At 42.6% G+C, this 20,549-nt stretch overlaps 1 protein-coding gene across 2 annotated transcripts in view; it reads right to left on the minus strand.

The window, feature by feature from the left end:
* Nucleotides 1–2,703: 2,703 nt before the first annotated feature.
* The window catches only part of B4GALT6 (beta-1,4-galactosyltransferase 6), a 165,320-nt gene continuing 147,474 nt past the window's right edge, over nt 2,704–20,549 (minus strand). Inside the window, exons 8-9 of one of the 2 annotated variants that reach the window (XM_086965679.1) lie at nt 5,539–5,640; nt 2,704–3,113 (exon numbers count right to left, since the gene is read on the minus strand). In XM_086965679.1, coding sequence (XP_086821805.1) covers nt 2,966–3,113; nt 5,539–5,640 — 250 coding nt within the window. In that variant the 3' untranslated portion in view covers nt 2,704–2,965. The remainder of the gene's footprint in view (nt 3,114–5,538; nt 5,641–20,549) is intronic. The other variant, XM_086965680.1, reaches the window with a different exon arrangement.

Raw genomic sequence — 20,549 nt, forward strand, 5'->3', positions numbered from 1 at the left:
TAACAGGGCCATCGGAGGGTAGTGGGATGGGAGCAAGCAGACAAACAATGGAGGCTGAGATGGAAGGTCTGTAAGCAAGCACAAAGAAAAGAGAGGTAGGGAGTTCCTGGGGCCAAACAGATGGACAGCAGAGGGTCTTTGGGCAGAGGCGCACAGGGGGGAAGAAGTACATAAGGGAAACAGCTGAAAAACACAAGACCTCAGTGTTTAAACACAAAAAAAAAGTAGCGCTTAAAAAAGAAGCAGAGTAATGACACGAGTGACGCGTTAAGGCTCCAGGTGAGGAACAAACATTGAAGAAGGAGGAGGAAGACTACATTAGCTGATGAGTAAAAAGCAAGCAAACGAGAGAGACAATGAACCCAACCAATGGCATGCAATGGGTTATCTTTAAGCCCACTGTTAGAAAATATTAGATATCACAAGAGGCAGCTCATGCGTTGACTCAGGAGAGAGCTAAGAAAGTTCTCCCCTGTAAAGAGGCCCACTTTGAAAATAATTTAAGAGCTTTTTCGGTAACAGCACATCTGTTCTGCAATCACTCAAAATTAAAATCTCTGTTTATATTTTACAAGATTTCAAACTTTTAGGGAAGTTGCTATGTTACTGAAGATGTCACAACAAGGGGATATCATTGGAACTGTGGTGCTGAGGTACTGACACCAACTAAAGAGCATGTCATAATTAATAAAAATAAAGTTTTCACATAAATGCCCTGGAATCCGCAATCGTTGCCTTAGAAAATATTAAAATTACGCTAGAATTAGATAAATACATTTGCCTTCCCCAAAGCCTAGGCGTGATGCCAATTCCAAATATTTATTATAAACAAATTCAGTTCTAAACTAAACATGAGGAAAAAAGCTATAACCAAATTACCACATCACATATATTTCCAATATTTAAAGGAAAGTCCTTCAGAAAAGGGCGGTCACCATTGTTAGATGGGGCTTCTGGGTGAAGGGTACGATGCTAAGAGCAGTCATTTGCCACATAACAATTATAACTACTCAATTAAATCATTATGTGGTGAGCAATCAACATTTATTTTTGACAACTTTATTTAGAAGAATTAGTTTATGTGAACAAATGAAACCGTAATGCTCATTGTCTTTTGTATATATCCAATTAGATATGTTATGGGCAAACTGAGTGGGATTCCTTATTGTTGAGATTATTTAAAATGGAAATTCTAACAGTCAAAATGAAAAAACGTCAAGTGTAAAGGCACAACGCCATGAATCCACTGGCATGCCTGTTCAAAAAAGACGAAAGATTATGATACGCACATGTGCATACTACAGAAAGGCCTCTGGTGGAGCCGTAACCGAACATTTCAATGTGCCCAACAGAACTGTACTTTTTGGGGAAGGAGGCAAATGCAGTCTAAAAGCGACATATTCTGAGAACAATAATAAGTATTCTTTATGATACTGATACCTGATACTTAAAAGTTTGGTTCACCAAAGAAGATGTTCTCTACCCTGAATAATGCAGACGTTGAAAGACAAATTAGCTTTCAAATCTCTACAGGCTTCTATTGCGCATCATTAATGCTCTTCGATCTTCCTACAGCGACAAATGGAATGGTAGGCGAGCCTACTACTCACCTCGATTTAAATAAATTGTATCATTTACCAGGAGATCAAAATGTTACTGTCTGGGTCAGCTAAACATTAAAACAAGGTAAAATAATCGCACTTTCCTTAGTTACGTAATCAAAGTGTCTTGTTTATAAGCCAAGATGGCAACTACGTGGACACAACACACTATTTCCCACTACAAAAAATAAAAGGGATACCTTGCAACTAAAATCCGTAGCAAAAGTGCTGTATACACAAGTTGGCATGCAAAGTACTATACCAACAACGAAAAAATTCAGAACAAAAACTCAACCTCAATGTGAAAAGTGCAAATTAAAACGAGCTATGCTCATACCCTGGAAATATTTGGGTCGTCTTTGATGGAAATTAACTTTTTGGCATTATCACTTTAAATTTGGCGAAATGCAAAACAAACAAAAAAAATAAGAACACCCATTAACCAGCATCGACAAAGGTTTAAGAGCAAACTAATGTGGCCATAAAATCCCCAACATTTTCACACTAGTGGCACATGTATGGAGACATTTAATTACAAGTACCGTGTGTCATGATGCGCATCATAAGCTTTTCAGAATGTATATGCAGCACACAAACAATAGGAAGGGAATATCATAAATACAGTACATGAAGACAATATCACAGAATTGTACTGGTAAGTCATGTAAACTATAACCGTTCCATACTCTGTGTAGTACTTAAGTATGAAACTCACGAATGGTGTCCGAGTGAGGTGTACAAGGCCTGAAGCTCTCAAACTACAGTTTGGTCATAGCTGCCCGTCAACTGTGGAAGGTCCTTCATTATTCAATACATAGAATATACACACACACATGCACGCATCTCCATGAAATTATACAACTGGCATAAAGTACATGCAGAGGCCTAAAATGTGTCTTAAAAACCTGTGGAGCACATTGATTTACATAATATATATTACTTTATATATTTATATATATATATATTTACATCAACTCAATTTAAAAAAGAAACAACGCATTCATCTTAAATTAAATTACAGTTGATAAGCATTAAAATGTCCTTGGAGACATCATCTCCTGGAGATTCTAAACTTCATGTCTAGTTTTGATGTTGTTATGGTTTGGGTGAGCAGCTTCTCTGGCAAAATCAGGCTCAAATATTTCATAGTGACTTGCTGTAAACATCTCGGGAGCTGCTGGCATTTTGTCTTCTGAAAACAGGGTGCATGTTCACACATTCAACGTTTTGATTTACAGTCTTCTCCCACCTCAAGTCAAGTGTCCGAACAGCCCACATGTTTGCGCGCGGCTCTGCCGAACTTTGTTCCAGTGCATTTTGTTTCACGTGCGAGCTAAATAGTTCGTGGCTGACGCAGCTCAGCATCAATAGTCTCTTACAGGCGCTAGTTCTGGCACAAGGTGTACAGTTATATTTTTATACAATCTGTTGATGTGTATGTTTGGGGCGTATATCAAGTTGTTAAGTCCATCAAGGTGTTGCCGCTCTTTCGAATATCTCAATAGCTTGTACCTGCAGTGGGAGTAAGAGCACAGACAGTAAAATATTTTTATAACACTGAAGTTTCCCAATATAGTCAGTGGATCTCATGTCCCAACATAAGTGCCTTCTGCAGGTATTTGGGGTTGCTCCTAAATGCAGAAATCCAAGTTCCTACCAGTTGTAACTAACCACTCTAAAACAGACGTGTTCTTCACTGACAAGAATGTATAAGGATGCCATTAGCTCATGGACCTCACATAATTAATGTATATCGCACACCATTTTAAAAAAACCATTTATTAGAGTCTTCTAAAATCCTTTGACTTTTTGCACTTCTATATGCTTATGGTGCTCTAAGCACTCTGAAGGACAGAGAACACGAGGGATATAGAACATAAATAAAGGCTATCCTATTTTATATAAACCACTAACTACCCTTACTAAGCATTATCCTTTGCAGACAGCACACCACACTTCTCAACCAGCTAGCAAAATCGACATGGTGGACACAATACAGACATTTTACTCATTCTCGACTTACAAAGGCAAGAGTTGAGAAATATGCTCTCATTGGTTTACTCTTCTGTTTAGAGCAGATTCATGACTTTTCATTACATCACAAAGAATTCAAGGAGTTTTCCAGGAAATCTATGACTGCAATAAAGTTCTGCAGCTGTAACAGTGACATAAAGGTGCATTAGGATTTGAAACTTATTTGTTCTCAGTGGTGGAAAACAGACTCCTGCACTTCCATAAAATGTGTGGGTGTTTATTCTGCATTCAGATACTGGAAACACACTCACTTTGTTTTCCAATGTGAGAAACTATCTCCAAGGAGTATACTAATTATCCTATCTACTGCACTATTAACCCCTTGCATGTTGATGACGGCCCCAGCTATCGTGCACTACAGTGCTCGTGTGCTGATGACGGCTGGGGGCCGTCATGACCGCACCCGCGATCGGAATGTGCCGCACAGGCGCAGAATCGCGGCAGCATGCAAGGGGTTAAGGATCACCCCATAACATGTCAGTAACAGTAAACTTGGAAATGCAATAATTCCACTATACACGCGACATTTCCATATGTTTAAAATTTACATAACAAACATAAAATTCCACCCATGTGCAGTCTGACAATCAGGATTGGACTCCACATTTTTAGAAATGGTGTATAAACTGGCTGCTACAGTTAGTCCAATTACAAATACACCAGGATCAGCTGGAAAAGCTACTCACTAATGTGGCACCACACACTTAATAAATTATCAACATATTTAAGCTATCTGTGAACAAAAATAAGACAAAGACTTGTAGTGTTGATAAAAAGAGTCTTTCCCCATGAGAAAGGCACAGCAACTCCTGTTCTTCACTTTCTCTCAGTCCCAAATAACGTTTTTTAGATTTTAGCACTCCAAATAAAACACAGCTCAAAATTCATGCTTTTCTGTGTCTATATTTTTCCTGGGGTTACAATATAATTTTCTGCACTAAAATGGATTGAAAACGGATTAAGTCTCCAGCATTGGCATGTTCTGAGGTGAAGCAAGAACACCAAACTCTCCATGGCATAACAAATGAATGGATATTTTGGAAGGACCAAAATCTGATGGAGGTAAAAGTCAGGACAATACCTGCATAGTGATTAAATAACAGAGAGAGTTCATTGATTTTTCTATTAACATTATGTATAAATAGCACTGTATGTAATATGCCTTTTATGGTTCTTAACCGAAATAAAAGTGATTGACTGACTGACTGACTGTTATAGTGGAAATAGGGTTTTTAGAGGTGCACAGGGAGCGTCTTACTAACTGAATGACGTCAGGGTGGCCCAAAAATGTCCCTTTAAAACACATGAGGTGGGAGTGGCTGAGTAGACGATGGTGCTCTTTTACTGTGGTCTACTGAACTCTACAGTTTAAGGAAAGCCTATTCTGGCAGGCAGCTGAATCCACCAAGCAGGGGAGAATGGCACCTACAGCTGTTACTTGACAAATTGAACAATAACTCAAGAAAACAAGCAGAAGTAAACTAATCTGATGACGTTTATTTTCACACAAATACAATTTAACACAAGAGCTGCTATGCTTTTCGGCCCCCATTTGCGTTTTATTGTACACAAGCTACGATCTCTACAGCTTTGTTAAAAGCTTCAACTGTGCTTTCACTATACATTCCTGCAAGCATTGGCGTTATTTGTTTCTGCCTTATTAGGAACATATGTTCGTTGCTAAAAACACAGTGAGCACATTTGATTGCAGTGAACTAATTTATATGTTTCCAACGTTTCTTACTCTGATACTGCCGAATTTAGATGTATCTATTATGGCAGCTTTCCTTCAATTCATTTTCTGGAAATGACAGGCAAATAGCTTTTACACATTTAGTTATTCCAGAGGTAATTTATGCTACATCTGAATGAGGCAACTTTACAGATCACCATTTTTACTTACCGTCCTAAAAACTGGACTTCCCCTCGATGATGGTGTGGAATTGATTTGTATTTTCCTATGTTCCCCTCTGGTCTGGATACATTATACCCTGCATAATGAACTCTAGTTTGATTGGGGACAAAAAGAAGAAAAACAGCACATTAAAGTTCATATTATCATCAGAACTTCACGAAATTTCCCTTTTCATTCACAACTATCCCTTATAATTATTTGTGAGTAACAATGGACTATAGTGAAAGAATGCATTAAATGGCGCAGCATTTAAACCTGTATTGAAGCACCAGGCTGGTGATTCCTACATTTCGGCTTAGTTATGCAGTGATATTTTATAACAACCTATAATTACGTTTTAATAGTCAAGCCCAAACATGTGAAGTGTTATTACAGTAACAACTATATACCATTGCTTAAGTGTGTGACACAGACTGCAATAGTGCCACAGAGGTAGTAGATAAAAGTAGTACTTTTGTATTATTGACTTTTAGAAACAAATTCTTATGCATTCAAGTCTGAAAAATCAGGACTAGAAGGTTTTTCTGAATGTAGGAGCTGGCATGGGTGAGTGCACCTTTAAACGTTGGTGAGAAACCACAAACTTGTACGTATGAACCTATAATATGCAGACAACTTTACATCCTAGAAATACACGCACATTTACTCAAGGGCCTAGGAGAATGTTTGTTTTGAAGGTGGAAGTGTTGAGGAACACCACCAAATTTAATCTGGATGTAGGGCAAATGAACATTTACATTCTGTTTTCGGGTGGGAACTCATGGAAAACAAAGACTCTCGGTTTATTTATCAAACGTAGTCCTAAAATTCTACAAGAGTTAAAAACTCAGATATGTGATCAAAACCTAAGGAGTAAATCTAGAGAAGCACATTTACAAGTTTATTTTTTTACCTAACCTGTAGGAACCAAACACTTAAACATTACTGTGCAATGTTCTGCTGCTTTCATTTCTTTCTGAACTAGTTTATCATTTAAAAAATGTCACGTCTGATCTTCTGTTAGCCCACCCTATTAAAGACACACACTGCACCTTTGAACCTAAGTTGAGCACTACGGCACATTACTTGTGGGCACCACTGACTGCAGTACACGCCGTCTGCATTTCAAACGTCAATCAGCTCTATTCTCGTGAACATTCAGATTTTATTCATGCAAACTTGAGAAGCCTATAGCTGCCAAGGTTTCAGATTGCTATGTGTGACATTTTCTTAATTTCAGTGTAATTATGAGTGACATGTCAACGACTATGAGTGACATTTTCTCGCGAGCAAAATCTAGCAATGAGGACAAGAGAAATATATACATTTCAGAAATTACACCCATTTGAGCAACAAGGAACTCCAAGACGAGTCACATCATAATCCACAAGCTGTATTACTGAGCAGTGCGCCCTGGTCCTGCATGCCGCCCACTACCTGCCAAACCCTGCTGGTGGCAGCATCACCCCACTCACAGTTTGTCACACAGAGATACACTACATGCTCTGCTGACTCAGTGATGCTTGGCGCACTGAGAAGTTACGTTGGCAAGCACCAGTGGCTCTCACAATCACCTGACCCAGGTGCGAGCAACTACTAACACAGCTTACAGTCAGTGGGAAGACAGACTGCTATGTGATGTACAGTCAGTTCTCAGGTGGCAGTTCAGAAGAAAATCATGGCTATGGCACAAGAAAACAAGCATTGGCATAGCCAATGGGTCTCGCTTTCTGGACCATAAAAGTATTTAGTTATGCAGCAGAATATCCTTGGTGCAACAACATCAACTGTTGCATGGCTAAACACTTATAAGGTCCCAAATGCGAGACCTATTGGCTATGCCAATGCTTGTTCCCTTTTGACATGCAGAAAACAGTGGTCACTTATCAATCATGCATTATCAAAGTTGGACTATTAGAATTCCCTTTCATGTTGGTGCTCAGCAGGGCATCTTAAAAAACTTCAGAGACTGCAAAATGCCGCAGTCAGAGCTGTTAAAAATATTAAGACATATGAACCAATCTCTAAAGCCATGGAAGACCTACACTGGCTCCCCATAAAAAAGAAAAAGAGTAGCCTTCAAAGCGCTCTGCATGGCACACAAAACGCTTAATAACTCTGGCCCTGCTTTTCTTAAAAATAAAATATTCCGGTACACTCTAATAAATCGCTTCGATCAGCCAATCTAGGAACGTGTCCGTTCTGTTAATTCACAAAGCCTCTTGGGGTGACAGAAGTTTCTCCATGCTACTTCTCGTCTCTGGAATCAAATGCCATGGTATCGGAGTAACTTTCTTATTTTCAGAAAACTCTTTAAAACCTGGCTGTTTACTCTACCCTTGTAGGTCAGACTATTGGCAGACTTTAGGCAGCTCTCTTCCCTTCAAGCAGATGGCAGCGCCAAGAAGCCCACGGGCAGAAGCCGCGCTCTACAAAACCCAAATCATCTCTTTTCCCACATACCCACCTTTAAAGGAAACCCTCACAGCTGGACCTCAGGGCGGCACTGTATCTGAGAACTACCGGACGGACGCAACAGGGATCAAGAATGGTATGAAAAGAATGAGGAAGGAAGAAAGTCAGACAATTGCAAAGAAGCTGGCATGACAGGAGGAATGCTGTATCACTGGGAAGAGGGTGACACGCCTGGAAACGAGTTTGCAAAGTTTGGAATTTGTTTATTTGTGCAGTTTTATCCAGCACAAGCAATGGAACGTGAATATTTGGGCAAGGACGAAGACATAGGAAGATCTACAGCTGCAATTAAGGCCTGGCTATACAATACTATGATGAGTTGTAGCTAAGCGATGACGTTTGCACCGCTAGGGCACTCCATGTCAACAACACCAAAATAATATTGATTATCACGCCAATTAATAAAAGTAAAAAAACAACAACATTCTTTTAACTATTTTAGTGAACAGTCTGACAGATTATGCAAATAAAAGCAAGGGACCGTCTTCTGCTCACTCTCCCCTTGGAGTGCCAATGAAGCACGCACCAACGAATTACCCATTCATCAGGTTAATCCATGAACGCCATAACGTCCATCTTGCTTATTGGGTAAGCAGCGTGAAGGGGTCACAAGACAAGCTCCATCCCTCCACCAGATACCTACATCAATTAATAATAAAATAGGAGAAAGGATATCCAGCTCTGTTGCCCCAACCAACGTGCAAGCTTGCACGGCGTAAGAAACCCTAACAGAACTATTCACTTTGGTAGTAAAATAGGGAGACAGCCAAGGCCTTTATCAGCATATTTACATTTCGTGCAGCAGTGCATTGCCTTTGTGTGTCGGAGACTTTAGATTTTGAATGGCGGCCAATGTATTTATTTATTGTCAACAGTTAAAAAATATCAGTGCAGGCCATGACTCGGAGAAAAACCCATGTTATACGTCCATTTCTTTGCACGGCATACATACATTTTGTTTCAAGGGAACATACACCACGGAGTAAGGGGCGATGTGGGGGTCCTGATAAACAGTGCAGTGGGCAGAGCATAACACTTCTGTCCCGAAAGACGTTGAACAAATTACATAGTTTGATAATATAGGCTTTTGAAGTTCAAGCATTACAAAGCAAGGGAAGCGGGAGCATAACATTCACTCATTACCCAAACTCAAACGAGGCACTGCTTAGGAACTATGGACGCGATTCTTCATACGGGCTGTACCTTGCCTAACGACTCCCGCCGCCTCAAACACCGGCCTGGGTATGATGGTGTGGCTCAGCAACTCCAATGGTCTTAGCTGAGCCGCTGGTCGGGTCCGTTGCCTGTTAGAATAACCATTGCACAACTTTGTCGTGCTGCGAGCAGCACTGCCATTGCATGCATCCTTGCACAAGTTTAATTTAACTGTTGCTGCCCATCACTTCTTAGTTTTGCGCCCACGGCAACTATCACCACAATGTTGATAGCGCCTTTGATGATGCGCCGGCGGCCTGAGTCCATGAAAGACTCAAGTCAAGTGAGTGACTATGCTGGCCGCCTCCCGCTGGTCCAACGCAGGTTTTATTGGGCAGAGAGCCGCAAACCACTACCAGGACTCGCCGACACTTGAATCCCCTGCCGTTTTTCTGAACTGCCAACCACCTTAAACCTCACTTCCTCTTCTGAGGTCCCAATCACAGGGCCCCCCAAGGTGCCACACAGTTGCCAGTAGCAGAGTCAGTGGCGTCTGAAAGCTGCGCCGGCGCAGCAGAAAATTAAATGCAGCCAGGCAGCAGGGGAGGCAGATTGGCACATTGTAGCACTGACTCCAAAGCTGGGCAGTCAGTTCCTTAACTATTAACATACTGAGCCACAGCGCTGCGCACCTCTGTAGGAAGCAGCAGAGCAGGGCAGAGAATATGCTACAGGCGCAGTTTCAGACTGGCATGATTAAAAATGAGTGACAATGCATTTCAGTGCGGTGGTGCGGAACACCACACTGAAATGCGTTAGTGTCACACACGATGCGTGATACTTGACAGGCATGGAAGCCCATTTTATTTACGTCTTCATTTGTGGCTCCTATTTGTCCTTCATATTGAAAAAGGTGAACACTATGAAATGTTATATATTGCAAGACGTGATGGATATGCCCATCTCTCAAATGAAAAAAGCAATGTGTTGGACTCAGGATTTCTGAAATATTGCAAAGTAATCTGCTTTTGACATACACTTCTTCTCTCCTTTGCTAATGTCCTCTTTGATGACAAGGGCTAAATGTTTCGCAGAGTAATGATATGTACTTTACAATAGTGTTAAACCCTATTTAATGATATTCAAATTCATTCAACAAATACATCATACTGAGAAACAAACTACTATCAAGCACAGCACAGACACAAGGAGCACAAAAATCTAATTTAAGTGTAAAATTTGTTTGAGAATATGCAGACGAGAAAACTAGTTTTACATGCATGAAAGCTCACGGGTTCTATACGAGAATGCATGCACCCAAAAATGTTGAATTGAAATGCTAAGATGAGGAGAGTAAGCATCTATCTATGTATCTATTCCACTTCCTGATCACCAACTTTCTTCTTTATTTCGCTTTTTTCCCCACACTCTCAATTTCAAGTTATTTGGGTTTTAGTCATTTGAACACGCTTCTTCAGAATGAAGAATGGATAATCTGCAATTAGGACCGAACGTGATCTTGAAGCCAAACACTTGGGATCAGAGGGTTGTCAGGAAGCTTTGGTTTCAGAGTTTCCAACATAAAAATCTGCACACTACCGAATGAAAATTGGGGCTGGATCTCTACATGACTGCTGAAAAGGTCATGTACAAAAGTAGGGGGAGGATGGATTAATTCTACAATCTATACCCCCATGGGTGACGCACCGACTCACTCACTATGACCCTACTTCTTGGTGCACACTGTGATGTTGTTCTCATTTCGTATTGTGCGTTATTTGTCTTGACACTTTCTTTTGTTGCCAGATGCTTGTTTTTTGTGAACGATGAATGAAGACACTTATATTGCGCACAGCTACTCAACTAGAGTGTCCCGGTGCTCAGACTAGCCTTCCCAACAACTTAACAGACACCCTGCCACTAATGCTGTAAAAAATCTGCTAAAACGAGGGCAATTTAATGATGGAATTACCAGGATTTAAGCGATTTCCTAAAGGTGGCTAAATCAGTCACAGATCCTAATGATATAGGGAGAGAGTTCCACACCTGTGCTCCCAAGAACCTGAAGGAGGTGCTTCCCGATCGAGTGCAAAATATTCTGGGAACAGAAGCCAGGTTCTGGGAGGAGGATCTCAGGGTTCTGGGTGGTGGGTTTTGGGTGGTGCATATTGGGCTACTCTACTGCTGAGGTAGCCCGCACCACTCCCATGAAAGGCCTTGACGAATAACACCAGAGCCTTAAACCTGATCCTCATCCTCTTCTCCACTGGGAGCCAGTGCGGAACTTTGAGATGAGGGCTAATATGAGTCCTCGGTTTCAGCATAAGAACTGCTCTGGCGGCTGCGTTTTGGGCCGCCAAGGCAGGTATTCAGGAAGGCCTAGATACAGAATATTGTTATAGTCTACTCTAGACTGGCACAATGCCTGGACCATGGTCTTTCTACAGTCCAATGGCAGAAGTGGGAGAAATTTCCTCGGCATCCGCAAGAGGTCAAAGCAGGTTCCCACCACAGATTGGACTTGGGCTCTCATAGATAGAGTCATCTATCATAATGCCCAGGTTTTTTACTGTACGTTGGGCTGGTGACATACCTTCAGGCCACCACTGTCTCTATTCATACCGAGGAGTAGAGGTGCCAAAATAAATAATTTCTGACTTCTCCGGGCTACATTTTAATTGGTTGGTCCCAAACCAAGCAAACACGTTAGAGAGGCAGATTCTGATCTTCTCACCCTCAAAGTCCTTTCCCTTGACACAGGTAAACAGGAGCTGCGTGTCATCGGCATAAGAGATAATTTTAGCACTGTAGGCTTCCACCAGTGAAGTAAGTGGGGACATACACAAATTAAATAGTGTGGGGCTCAAAATGGAGCATTGTGAGACCCCAACATTAAGACTGGGGAGTGGAGCCGCATAGGTGTGTCCATACCTCCTGACCTCTGTCTTTAAAAAAAGGAAGAGAGCCAATTAAAAGCAGAGCTGCCAATACCGAGTGCCTGCCTGCTGTCCAAGAGCCTATTCTGGAGGACGTTACTGAAAGCCACTGATAGATCTAATAAGATCAGGATGGCTTTCCCTCCCCTATCAAGGCTCTCTTTGATGTGCTCGGAGACCTCTAATAATGCAGACTCAGTGCTATAGTTGGCTCTGAAGCCAGACTGCCTGATATGTAGGAGATTATTCATTTCCACATAGTCAGTAATAACCTTGTTCGCGTATTTTTCCAGGACCGTGGAAAAAGCTGGCAGCAGGGAGATAGGCCTGTAATTTGCTGGTACTTTGGGGTCAGCCAAAGGCTTCTTAAGCAGTGGCAAGATTTTGGCCTGCTTCCATATAGAAGGCATATGGCCAGTGGCTAGTGAGGAATTAAGAATTTTATTTACCACCGGATTTACTGCTGTGGCCAGTTGCCAGAGTTTTGCGGGGCACGGGTCCATCGGGGAGCCAGACTTAAGGTTGTTGATAATAGCCAAGGAAACTGCAGGAGAGAAGGGGAAGCTCCAGGTGTAGGTTCTGGGGTCGCATCTGGCAAAGATTCATGAACATGTTCATGGGGGATCCCCTGGTAAAGGATTCTTGAATGGTCACAATTTTCCCGTGAAAGAAAGTTTCCATTTGGTGCGTCCTTTCAAGAGAATGCTGGAGAGCTTTGGCAACAGAAGAAGGGGCGGTGAGGGGGGGGGGGGATTTGAAAATTGCGTAAGCCAAATCTCCGTAAGAAACATTAAATCAGGAAGATATTCTTGCACTTGATCAAAGATCTGGGATTTGTTAAGTAACAGAGCCTTAAAATAACCTATGGGCCAGACCTTGGCACAACCCCCACTAATATTAGCAGATTTTGTGGTCGATATCCTTTCAACATGGGTTAGATCCCAGTTACAGCATGTACATTTAAAAGCAATGTCTCCCCTTACATCAGCAACATTACCAGTGCAATTCCTCGTCGCCCCGAGGCTGCGGAGTGTGGCGATGTCATACTGGATACTCGGTCACCCCCGGTAAATTCGGCAGCATGGCCGGCGGCGGACAACTCCGGGACACCGAAGGGCGCAGACGGGCTTGCCTTTGGTGACATTTATGCGCTCATCGCCTCTGTTTCTTTAATTTCTTCTAAGTGTGGGCTTGCACCCTTAATTGTTGTAAATTGCCGTATAAATCTAAATAAAGAGATTTCCCCAAAAACTATCTGCACTGTAAGGCAACAAGTGCTGTGCTTTATATCATCTCTACTTTAATCATCACTGAACAATGTATCGTCTGTAGTAGAAAGTCTTCAAGGACAGCCTAGAGACATAGCCGTAAGAAAGAATATCTAGTCTCTTGAGGCATTCTTCTACACACAAAGGTCTTTTTAACCAGGAACAAATTGCCAATGCTCAAATTACCCGTCTACTGATATGAGATGGAGCCTGCCCTCAAATTTTGGTTCCAAGGCACTAAAATAGTGAGTTCCTCTGTATCAATGCCCTTCCAGATGTAGGAGGGATATCCTCCTGGTTTGATCTTTTTTAGTTAGAGGCACGACTGAGGCGTGTATGAGAGATTTGTGTATTTTCTCTCTGAAAGGTGAAGATCCAAATTGAGCTCCAGTTGTTGAACGTCACACAAAATATATTAATCGAAGGAGACCCATTGATGTTTCTTGATAGCGGGTGCCTTGACATCGGAGAGGGAGTCAACATCAAGTAAGTAAGTGAAGATGGCCTAGAAGCTGAAGCACTCAATACTAAAGTTTGCACTGCCAAGTTTAAATGACAATCAGACACTTTCAAGAAAAATCCAGGAGTGGGCCTGAAAGACAGCCTATTTTCTATTAAAACAGATGCAAGACTCAATGTAAAAGCTTCAATTTGATAACCATTCAAAGTTGCAGATATTGCTGCTGTGATTAACACTTGAGCTCTGCCAATTAAATTTAATCAGAATTAATACTACCCTCCAAGGAGGGATACAAATCAATAAAACGTGTTGCAAGAAACCGTAATTAAAAGTCTTTTGAAGAATAAAGACATTATGAAATTCCTACAACATCACTATTCTCTAATAAAACTCATTTAAAACGGTGCTTTAAATATTATCCCCTAAAAAGTTCTTAAAATAGTTTACATAAAATGAGCATTAGTTATACTTTGGGTGTGATAAAATAAAATCAGCAGGACTGGTGGAACTGGATTTCTTTTCCCGCACAAATATCATTCAAGCAACAAAGACGGTCAAACAGTGCAACTTAAATCCTACAATCACTGCCCTACACAATGGGGAAAAAACGCCCTTAACAGCTTAGACCTTCTCAGCCTTCCATACAAAAGCTTATGGAAAGGGTATTTGTTTGCAAAAGGAAAAAGAAACAAAGCCGTTTGTGGTTACTAATGTTAAGAAGGGGAGACTGCTTTTGATCATAGATAGCCTTCCATATGCTGCACAGGTCTAGCTGAAGCACAGTGCTTTTTATCTGGAAATAATATTTCATAAGTGTATCTTTAACCCATTTCTTGATATGGCTCTTAGTTAACCGCATCGCTGCGGCGGTTTTTCCCGCTGTGTGCGACAAATTATGAAAAGCAGCTTTACATGACGAGCTCAGCTCGTCATCCGCACACGACCACCGTGGCTGATGACGAGCTGAGCTCGTCATCAGCAGCGAAGGGGTTAAACAATTCTAGTACTCCTAGATTTAGACATCTAGAGAGCGTGTAGCTTGTTTCATATTCTATAACAACTGTAGGTGCCTGCTGCAGAGAAGATCATTTCTTTATGACTACTTCTTGTAAAGCCTTCATATAAGCCTGCTAAATCTGTACGGCTCATCTCAGTGTTGAACCAAGAGCTCTGGCTTGCACGTTTGCAAAACCTGACTCCAGCAGTATTGAGGGAAAATGCATTTTAATATGAACCCTTCAGTTCTGTTCAGAAAGTCCAATTTATCATCTAGTATACACTCTACTCCATATAATAGAGGTGAAAGGACTTCATGCTCATATCTTCATTAGATTACCTAAAAGTCGTTTCCCAGTGGTATTATAGAATCTCTGAATCCCAGCTCCATGAGTGATGTTTCCTCTATAGTTTTTTCATATAGGGCAGCTTCTAAGTATTCACTTGTTATTACCCATAGGGCGTTTTAACTTTTACCCCTCCGTTGGGTGGGACTGATGAACCACGTACTGTGCTCTTTTTTGTTACATTTTGTAAAGACCATTAGTTTATGTTTAGTTTAAAAAAGTGATTTGAATAATTCTTCAAAGCTTGAAATTCATGTTGTAGTTCAAACGGGTTTGATCAACGACATTATCAACACATAGCAGGGTATGAATCTTATGGTCTCCTAGAATCGTCACAAAACGAATTTACTTTCTAAAGTGAGCACTAGCAGACATCCTACTGAAGGCCACATTTAGTTATCGGACTCCTCAATTCCTTGTGTGCGTCTAACGTAACTTATCAACATGTGTCTAAATTAAGGGCTGTGTGTAGTCTAAGTAAGCCATCATGGATACCAAGAACGACCTATTTATGCCACAGCACAGAGCTACAAACCGTGTGAAATATTGGAGGTCACACTTATGACAAGTTACTTCTAAGTAACAAAGATATAGCCACATGAGGTTTTCCGGTTTCAGGCTTCAATTTCTTTACTAAGGGATTACAAGACTAAGAAGAAAGGGGTACAGACATTTTCACCATCCTGGAAATTAACAGCACATTCCTCATAACTTTAAATGCAAAGTCTGGCCATACCACGCAACTGACCCCTGCAAAACTCCAAGCCAAAACGTCACCAGGATGGCATTAATGACAGGAGCTCAGAACCTACTAGTCTGCTTCCTAGACCACCTCGCTTGAAGTACCTTGTAGAGAACTGGGCTTTTTTTGCAGTTATAACCCCCCCCAACCCCCCCCCCGTCACCCCCCCACACACACATTTTCCCTCTTTTTAGCTACTAGATGCTTTCGACTCTGACAGCGCGCTGGGGACTACTGACCAGTCCTCCGTGCCAGTGCTCCTTCCGTAAAACAAGGTAAAGTCTAATTGTGCTACAATTGGCTAAGGACTTTAGCACCCCTGTAATTAACTAGTAAGTGGTACTCCAGGTACCTAGGGCAGGGGTACTAAAGGGGGTCCCTAAGGGCTGCAGCATACCTTTGCCACCCTAAGGGACCCACAGGCACAGTCCAAACACTGCCATAGCAGGTTCTATGACATGGTGCACATCATGGCATAAACACGACATGACACACTCCTGTGTGTCATGCCAAAGTCAATGCATCTAATATATATAAGTCATCCCTACAGTAGGCCTTGAGCCCTAGGGACGGGTGCATTATGTTTTAAGTGATGACATAACTGCATAAGCAGATATTCCCCTGTGAGGTCTAGTTCTCTTGCAAGTGAGCAGGGAAGCCATCTTACGGTCAAAACGAGTTCCCCAGATACATAATGGCTTCACTGAAATATACGGGGTTTGGTATCAAACACCTCGTATTGATAAACCCAAACAGATCAGTCATAGATTTATTAATACATGCACCCGGAGGGTACCTTAGAAGCCTACCAGCCCTCTAGTGTGCTAGCGGACTGGTTCATTCCAGCCTGCTTACACAGACTAGTTACTGATCAACAGGGGTGGGAGCCTTCGATCTCAGGAGTTCAGGTACAATGCTTGCTTTGGTGGGAGTTGCTATCATCGCCTACCCCATGAAAGGCTTGTAAATTAACATTCCAAAGCAAGAAGTTTCAAAGAGCCCACCGACTTTGAAATGCGAATCTGGCTTCTCTCACAAGAAAGGAAGCTGATCTTCTTTGTTTAGAGTCCTTTGGCATCTGGACAGGCGGGTAAATTAGCTATGCAGGAAGCGTTTTGCAATGCCAGGCTGGGTACACTTCTAGCGTAACCCAGTCTGACATGAGCACAGCTTTGGAACTACCATCATATTGTGTGCAGTGGAATTAGAATTCTGGGACAGGGTGAATCCCACTCCCCACAGGAAGTGGTCATCAAGGGCCTGTAGTGAGCCAAGGGGTAGGTAGCCCACTCACTCCCCTTAACATCCCTAAATTGAGCATAGCATTTATGGGACCCCCTGATACCAAAACTTCAGATTTCGACTGATCAGGAGAAGGAGTAGACAAAGAAGAGTCCAGTCACAAGAACAGAGGAGCAACAACTGACTTGGCGCCAACCCTTCCAGTCTTACTGCTGAACAAACATTCGTGGAAGAAGACTCATACTGCTGCTGTGCAGTCTCCAAGAAATATGAAGGACTGCCAGTGTTTTGCCAATTGCCTGAACAACCTGCCCTGGAGTAGAGGTCCTACTCCCCTGCAGCAACAGGCGCCAAACAAACAAAGTGCGGTCCACTGAGTTGCACTCTCCAGACAGTCATACACAGCAGTTTCCCAGGAAGAGGAGCCAGTGCCCCTGAAGGTCAGATCTGTCTCTCCACCGAGTGGGAGGACACCAGGCCCAAATGGAGCAGCACAGGACCAATACCTGGGTACCGAACCCCTTGCAGCAGCCAAGGCTTGTTGTGTCCAGTTCGGACACCAAAGCTGTAGAAGACTGACCTGCACATCGAGCGACTTCAGAGACAGTGAGACTCACATAGTGAGTGGCCCAGCTGTCGGGTTTGCCCCTCCTGCAGAAAACAAAGACTAAGAAGTGGGTCTGTGACTGCTGCAACCTAACGCCTCAAAGCACCTATGCACCGGTGCCAACGGGGTCCGCAAACCCACAAGAGCTAAACCCATGCTTGGGTTGGCCCAGGTTGGACTTCCAGATGCCGTCTGCAGCCTCTCTCTGCAGGTCATCTCCAACCACAAGAGACTCCTCCACCGGAATCCGACCCCAAAATACACTGCTGCCCCCGAGCTCCACAGCTCAAGGAGAAGTGGACCAAGGGTGTCCCTGTGTGCGGAAGGACCACAAAGGTCGAGCCCCCTTGTGGGTTCCCCCAGACTGGTACTCCAGTCCCAGCTTGAAGCCTCTTTGTAACCGGACAGTTCTATCATTTAAGTGAATGGGACACCCGACGCCGTGACACACCTCTGCACCCGGACACCTCAGAGTTCTGCGAGGTGACCTGTCGGCGTGCCATTGGATCTTGCCCCATAATTTGAATTTAAAATTAATTTGAATTTAAAATTTGAATTTGAATTTTGAATTTGAATTTAAAGTTATTTATAAAGTGCTCGTTCACAAGCGGTTTCATGGCGCTACAACTGACATATCTGGGCGAGGGAGCCAGAGCTGAATTAAAGAAAATAAAACTGCTGATGAACTAATTAAAAGATTTGGTAAACAAATGAGCTTTGAGCTGTTTCCAAAATTGCGGATAAAGAGTTAAGGCTCTAAGCTCAAGAGGCAGGGAGTTCCAGAAGAGTGGGGCAAGGGTCGCAAATTTCGAACCTCCCCATTTCTTCCTCCGGAACCGCGGGACTGTGAGAAGGGATTGAGTGGATGAGCGCAGTTCCCTGGAGGGAACATCGGGGATGATCTCAGAAGAGATAAAAGCCGGTGCCGTGCCCAGTCGTGCTTGGAGGGTGATGGAAGCAAGTTTAAACTGGACACGGGCGCGGACAGGGAGCCAATGTAGGGACTTGAGGAGGGGAGTGATGTGGTGAGACTTTGGAAGTTTGAACACCAGGCGTGCCGCCTGGTTTTGGATCTGCTGAAGACGCCTTAAGCTATATGCAGGTATACCTGCATATAAGGCGTTGCCATAATCCAGGCGGGAGATGACCATTGCCAGGGTGATCAATTTCAGAGCGTCAAAAGAAAAAAAACGGGACACCTTGCGTATAGTGCGCAGTGAAAGAAAAGAAGAAGAAACCACAGAACTAACCTGGGAGTGAAGGGTGAGTTGAGAATTGAGATTAATACCCAATGTTTTTACTGAGGTAGAGGGGACATGTGGAGGGCCTAGGGAAGGGGGCCAAAACAAGGAAGACCAGGGGCTGGATGAACCACCCGTCAACACCAGCTCAGTCTTGTCTGGGTTGAGTTTCAGATGGTTGTGGTTCATCCAGTCCCGGATATGGATCATAATAGATTGGAAGTTAAGGACAGAGGCAGGGGAAGAAGACAGATTAAAGACAAGTTGGAGGTCATCCGCATAATTAAATACGGTGACCTCCATTTGCTGCAGTGAGAAAATAAGAGGGGCGATGTAAAGATTAAACAAAAGAGGTGAAAGGGAGGAGCCTTGGGGGACCCCGCACTGAACTTTCCGAAAGTCCGCAGTAAAATCACCCAGGCGAACTGCCTGGGTGCGGTCCCTCAGGAAGGAGGATAACCATACCAGCGCGGTGCCCCCGATCCCCGCCGCCCTGACACAGGAAAGCAAGATGGTATGATCAACCGTGTCAAAAGCGGCTTTAAGTTCAGAAGAGCAGTCCCGTAAGTCAAGTGGCCAAACACAATAAATGTTTTTCTTCCATAGGATAACATAACTGATCACTGTAAAAGGTAATAACTCGGAAAGTACTTACCCGATTCTGATGATCTTGGTATCTAAATTTATATAACAGTATGGGTTATTTTAACAAACTGGTGTCGGATTTCTGGATTGAGTATGGTCTTACTTACTGCCTTTGAGTTTGCAATAAATGCTTAGCACTACCCTCTGATATTCCAAACTGCTCACCCACACTACCACAAAAGAGAGCATTTGGGGTGTCATGTGTGCCCCTGTAATTCCTCTGGGGTTTGCTTTGACTCTTCACATGGTGTATCTCTTTTTGGCCCACTATATAAAGAGCCAGCTTACTACATACCTGGTGTAATTTCCTGTTCTTCTTTTGGGAGACTTGCCACTGTAACAGAGCGTTCTAAGAGCCCTCCTGCTACAGCGAATTGTTTTTGAATTAAAAACATCACTTTTGTGTAGTGTATTTAAAAGCACGACTACTACACATTACCTCCCTTCTAAGCCTACATAACACAAAGTGAGAAGAAAGCGTGAGGTGATAGGCCTTGTAAAATGCCGGGCCGACAAATGTAGTCTCACAATGGCAAATTTTTTAACCGTCTAGGAGGGACAGTCCTTCTCACACCATAGAAATGGAAGAACCTGGGTGGCGAAAAGTATTTAGACACATTTTTAGTTTGCATGCATGAGTCATGAACTTATAGCAATATATTTAGTCAGAAAATGCTCAATTTTTGCTTCTTTGCATTTGCAATACTGTCACTAAACGCACAACTTAATTTAAGGAAGTAGATTTGAACATAACATAAAGCAATAAATCAGAGCAATAGTTCTGTAGATTAGAGACACCAAATGGTCTCCAGAGAACACTTGCGTAGGGTATCAATGTGCAGCTTACCTCCCTACTATGCAGAGGTGTGCGTTTACAGACTATCTCTCCTTTCACAGCTACAACCA

Source organism: Lissotriton vulgaris, chromosome 4_1, assembly GCF_964263255.1.
Source record: "Lissotriton vulgaris chromosome 4_1, aLisVul1.2, whole genome shotgun sequence".
NCBI lineage: Eukaryota > Metazoa > Chordata > Amphibia > Caudata > Salamandridae > Lissotriton > Lissotriton vulgaris.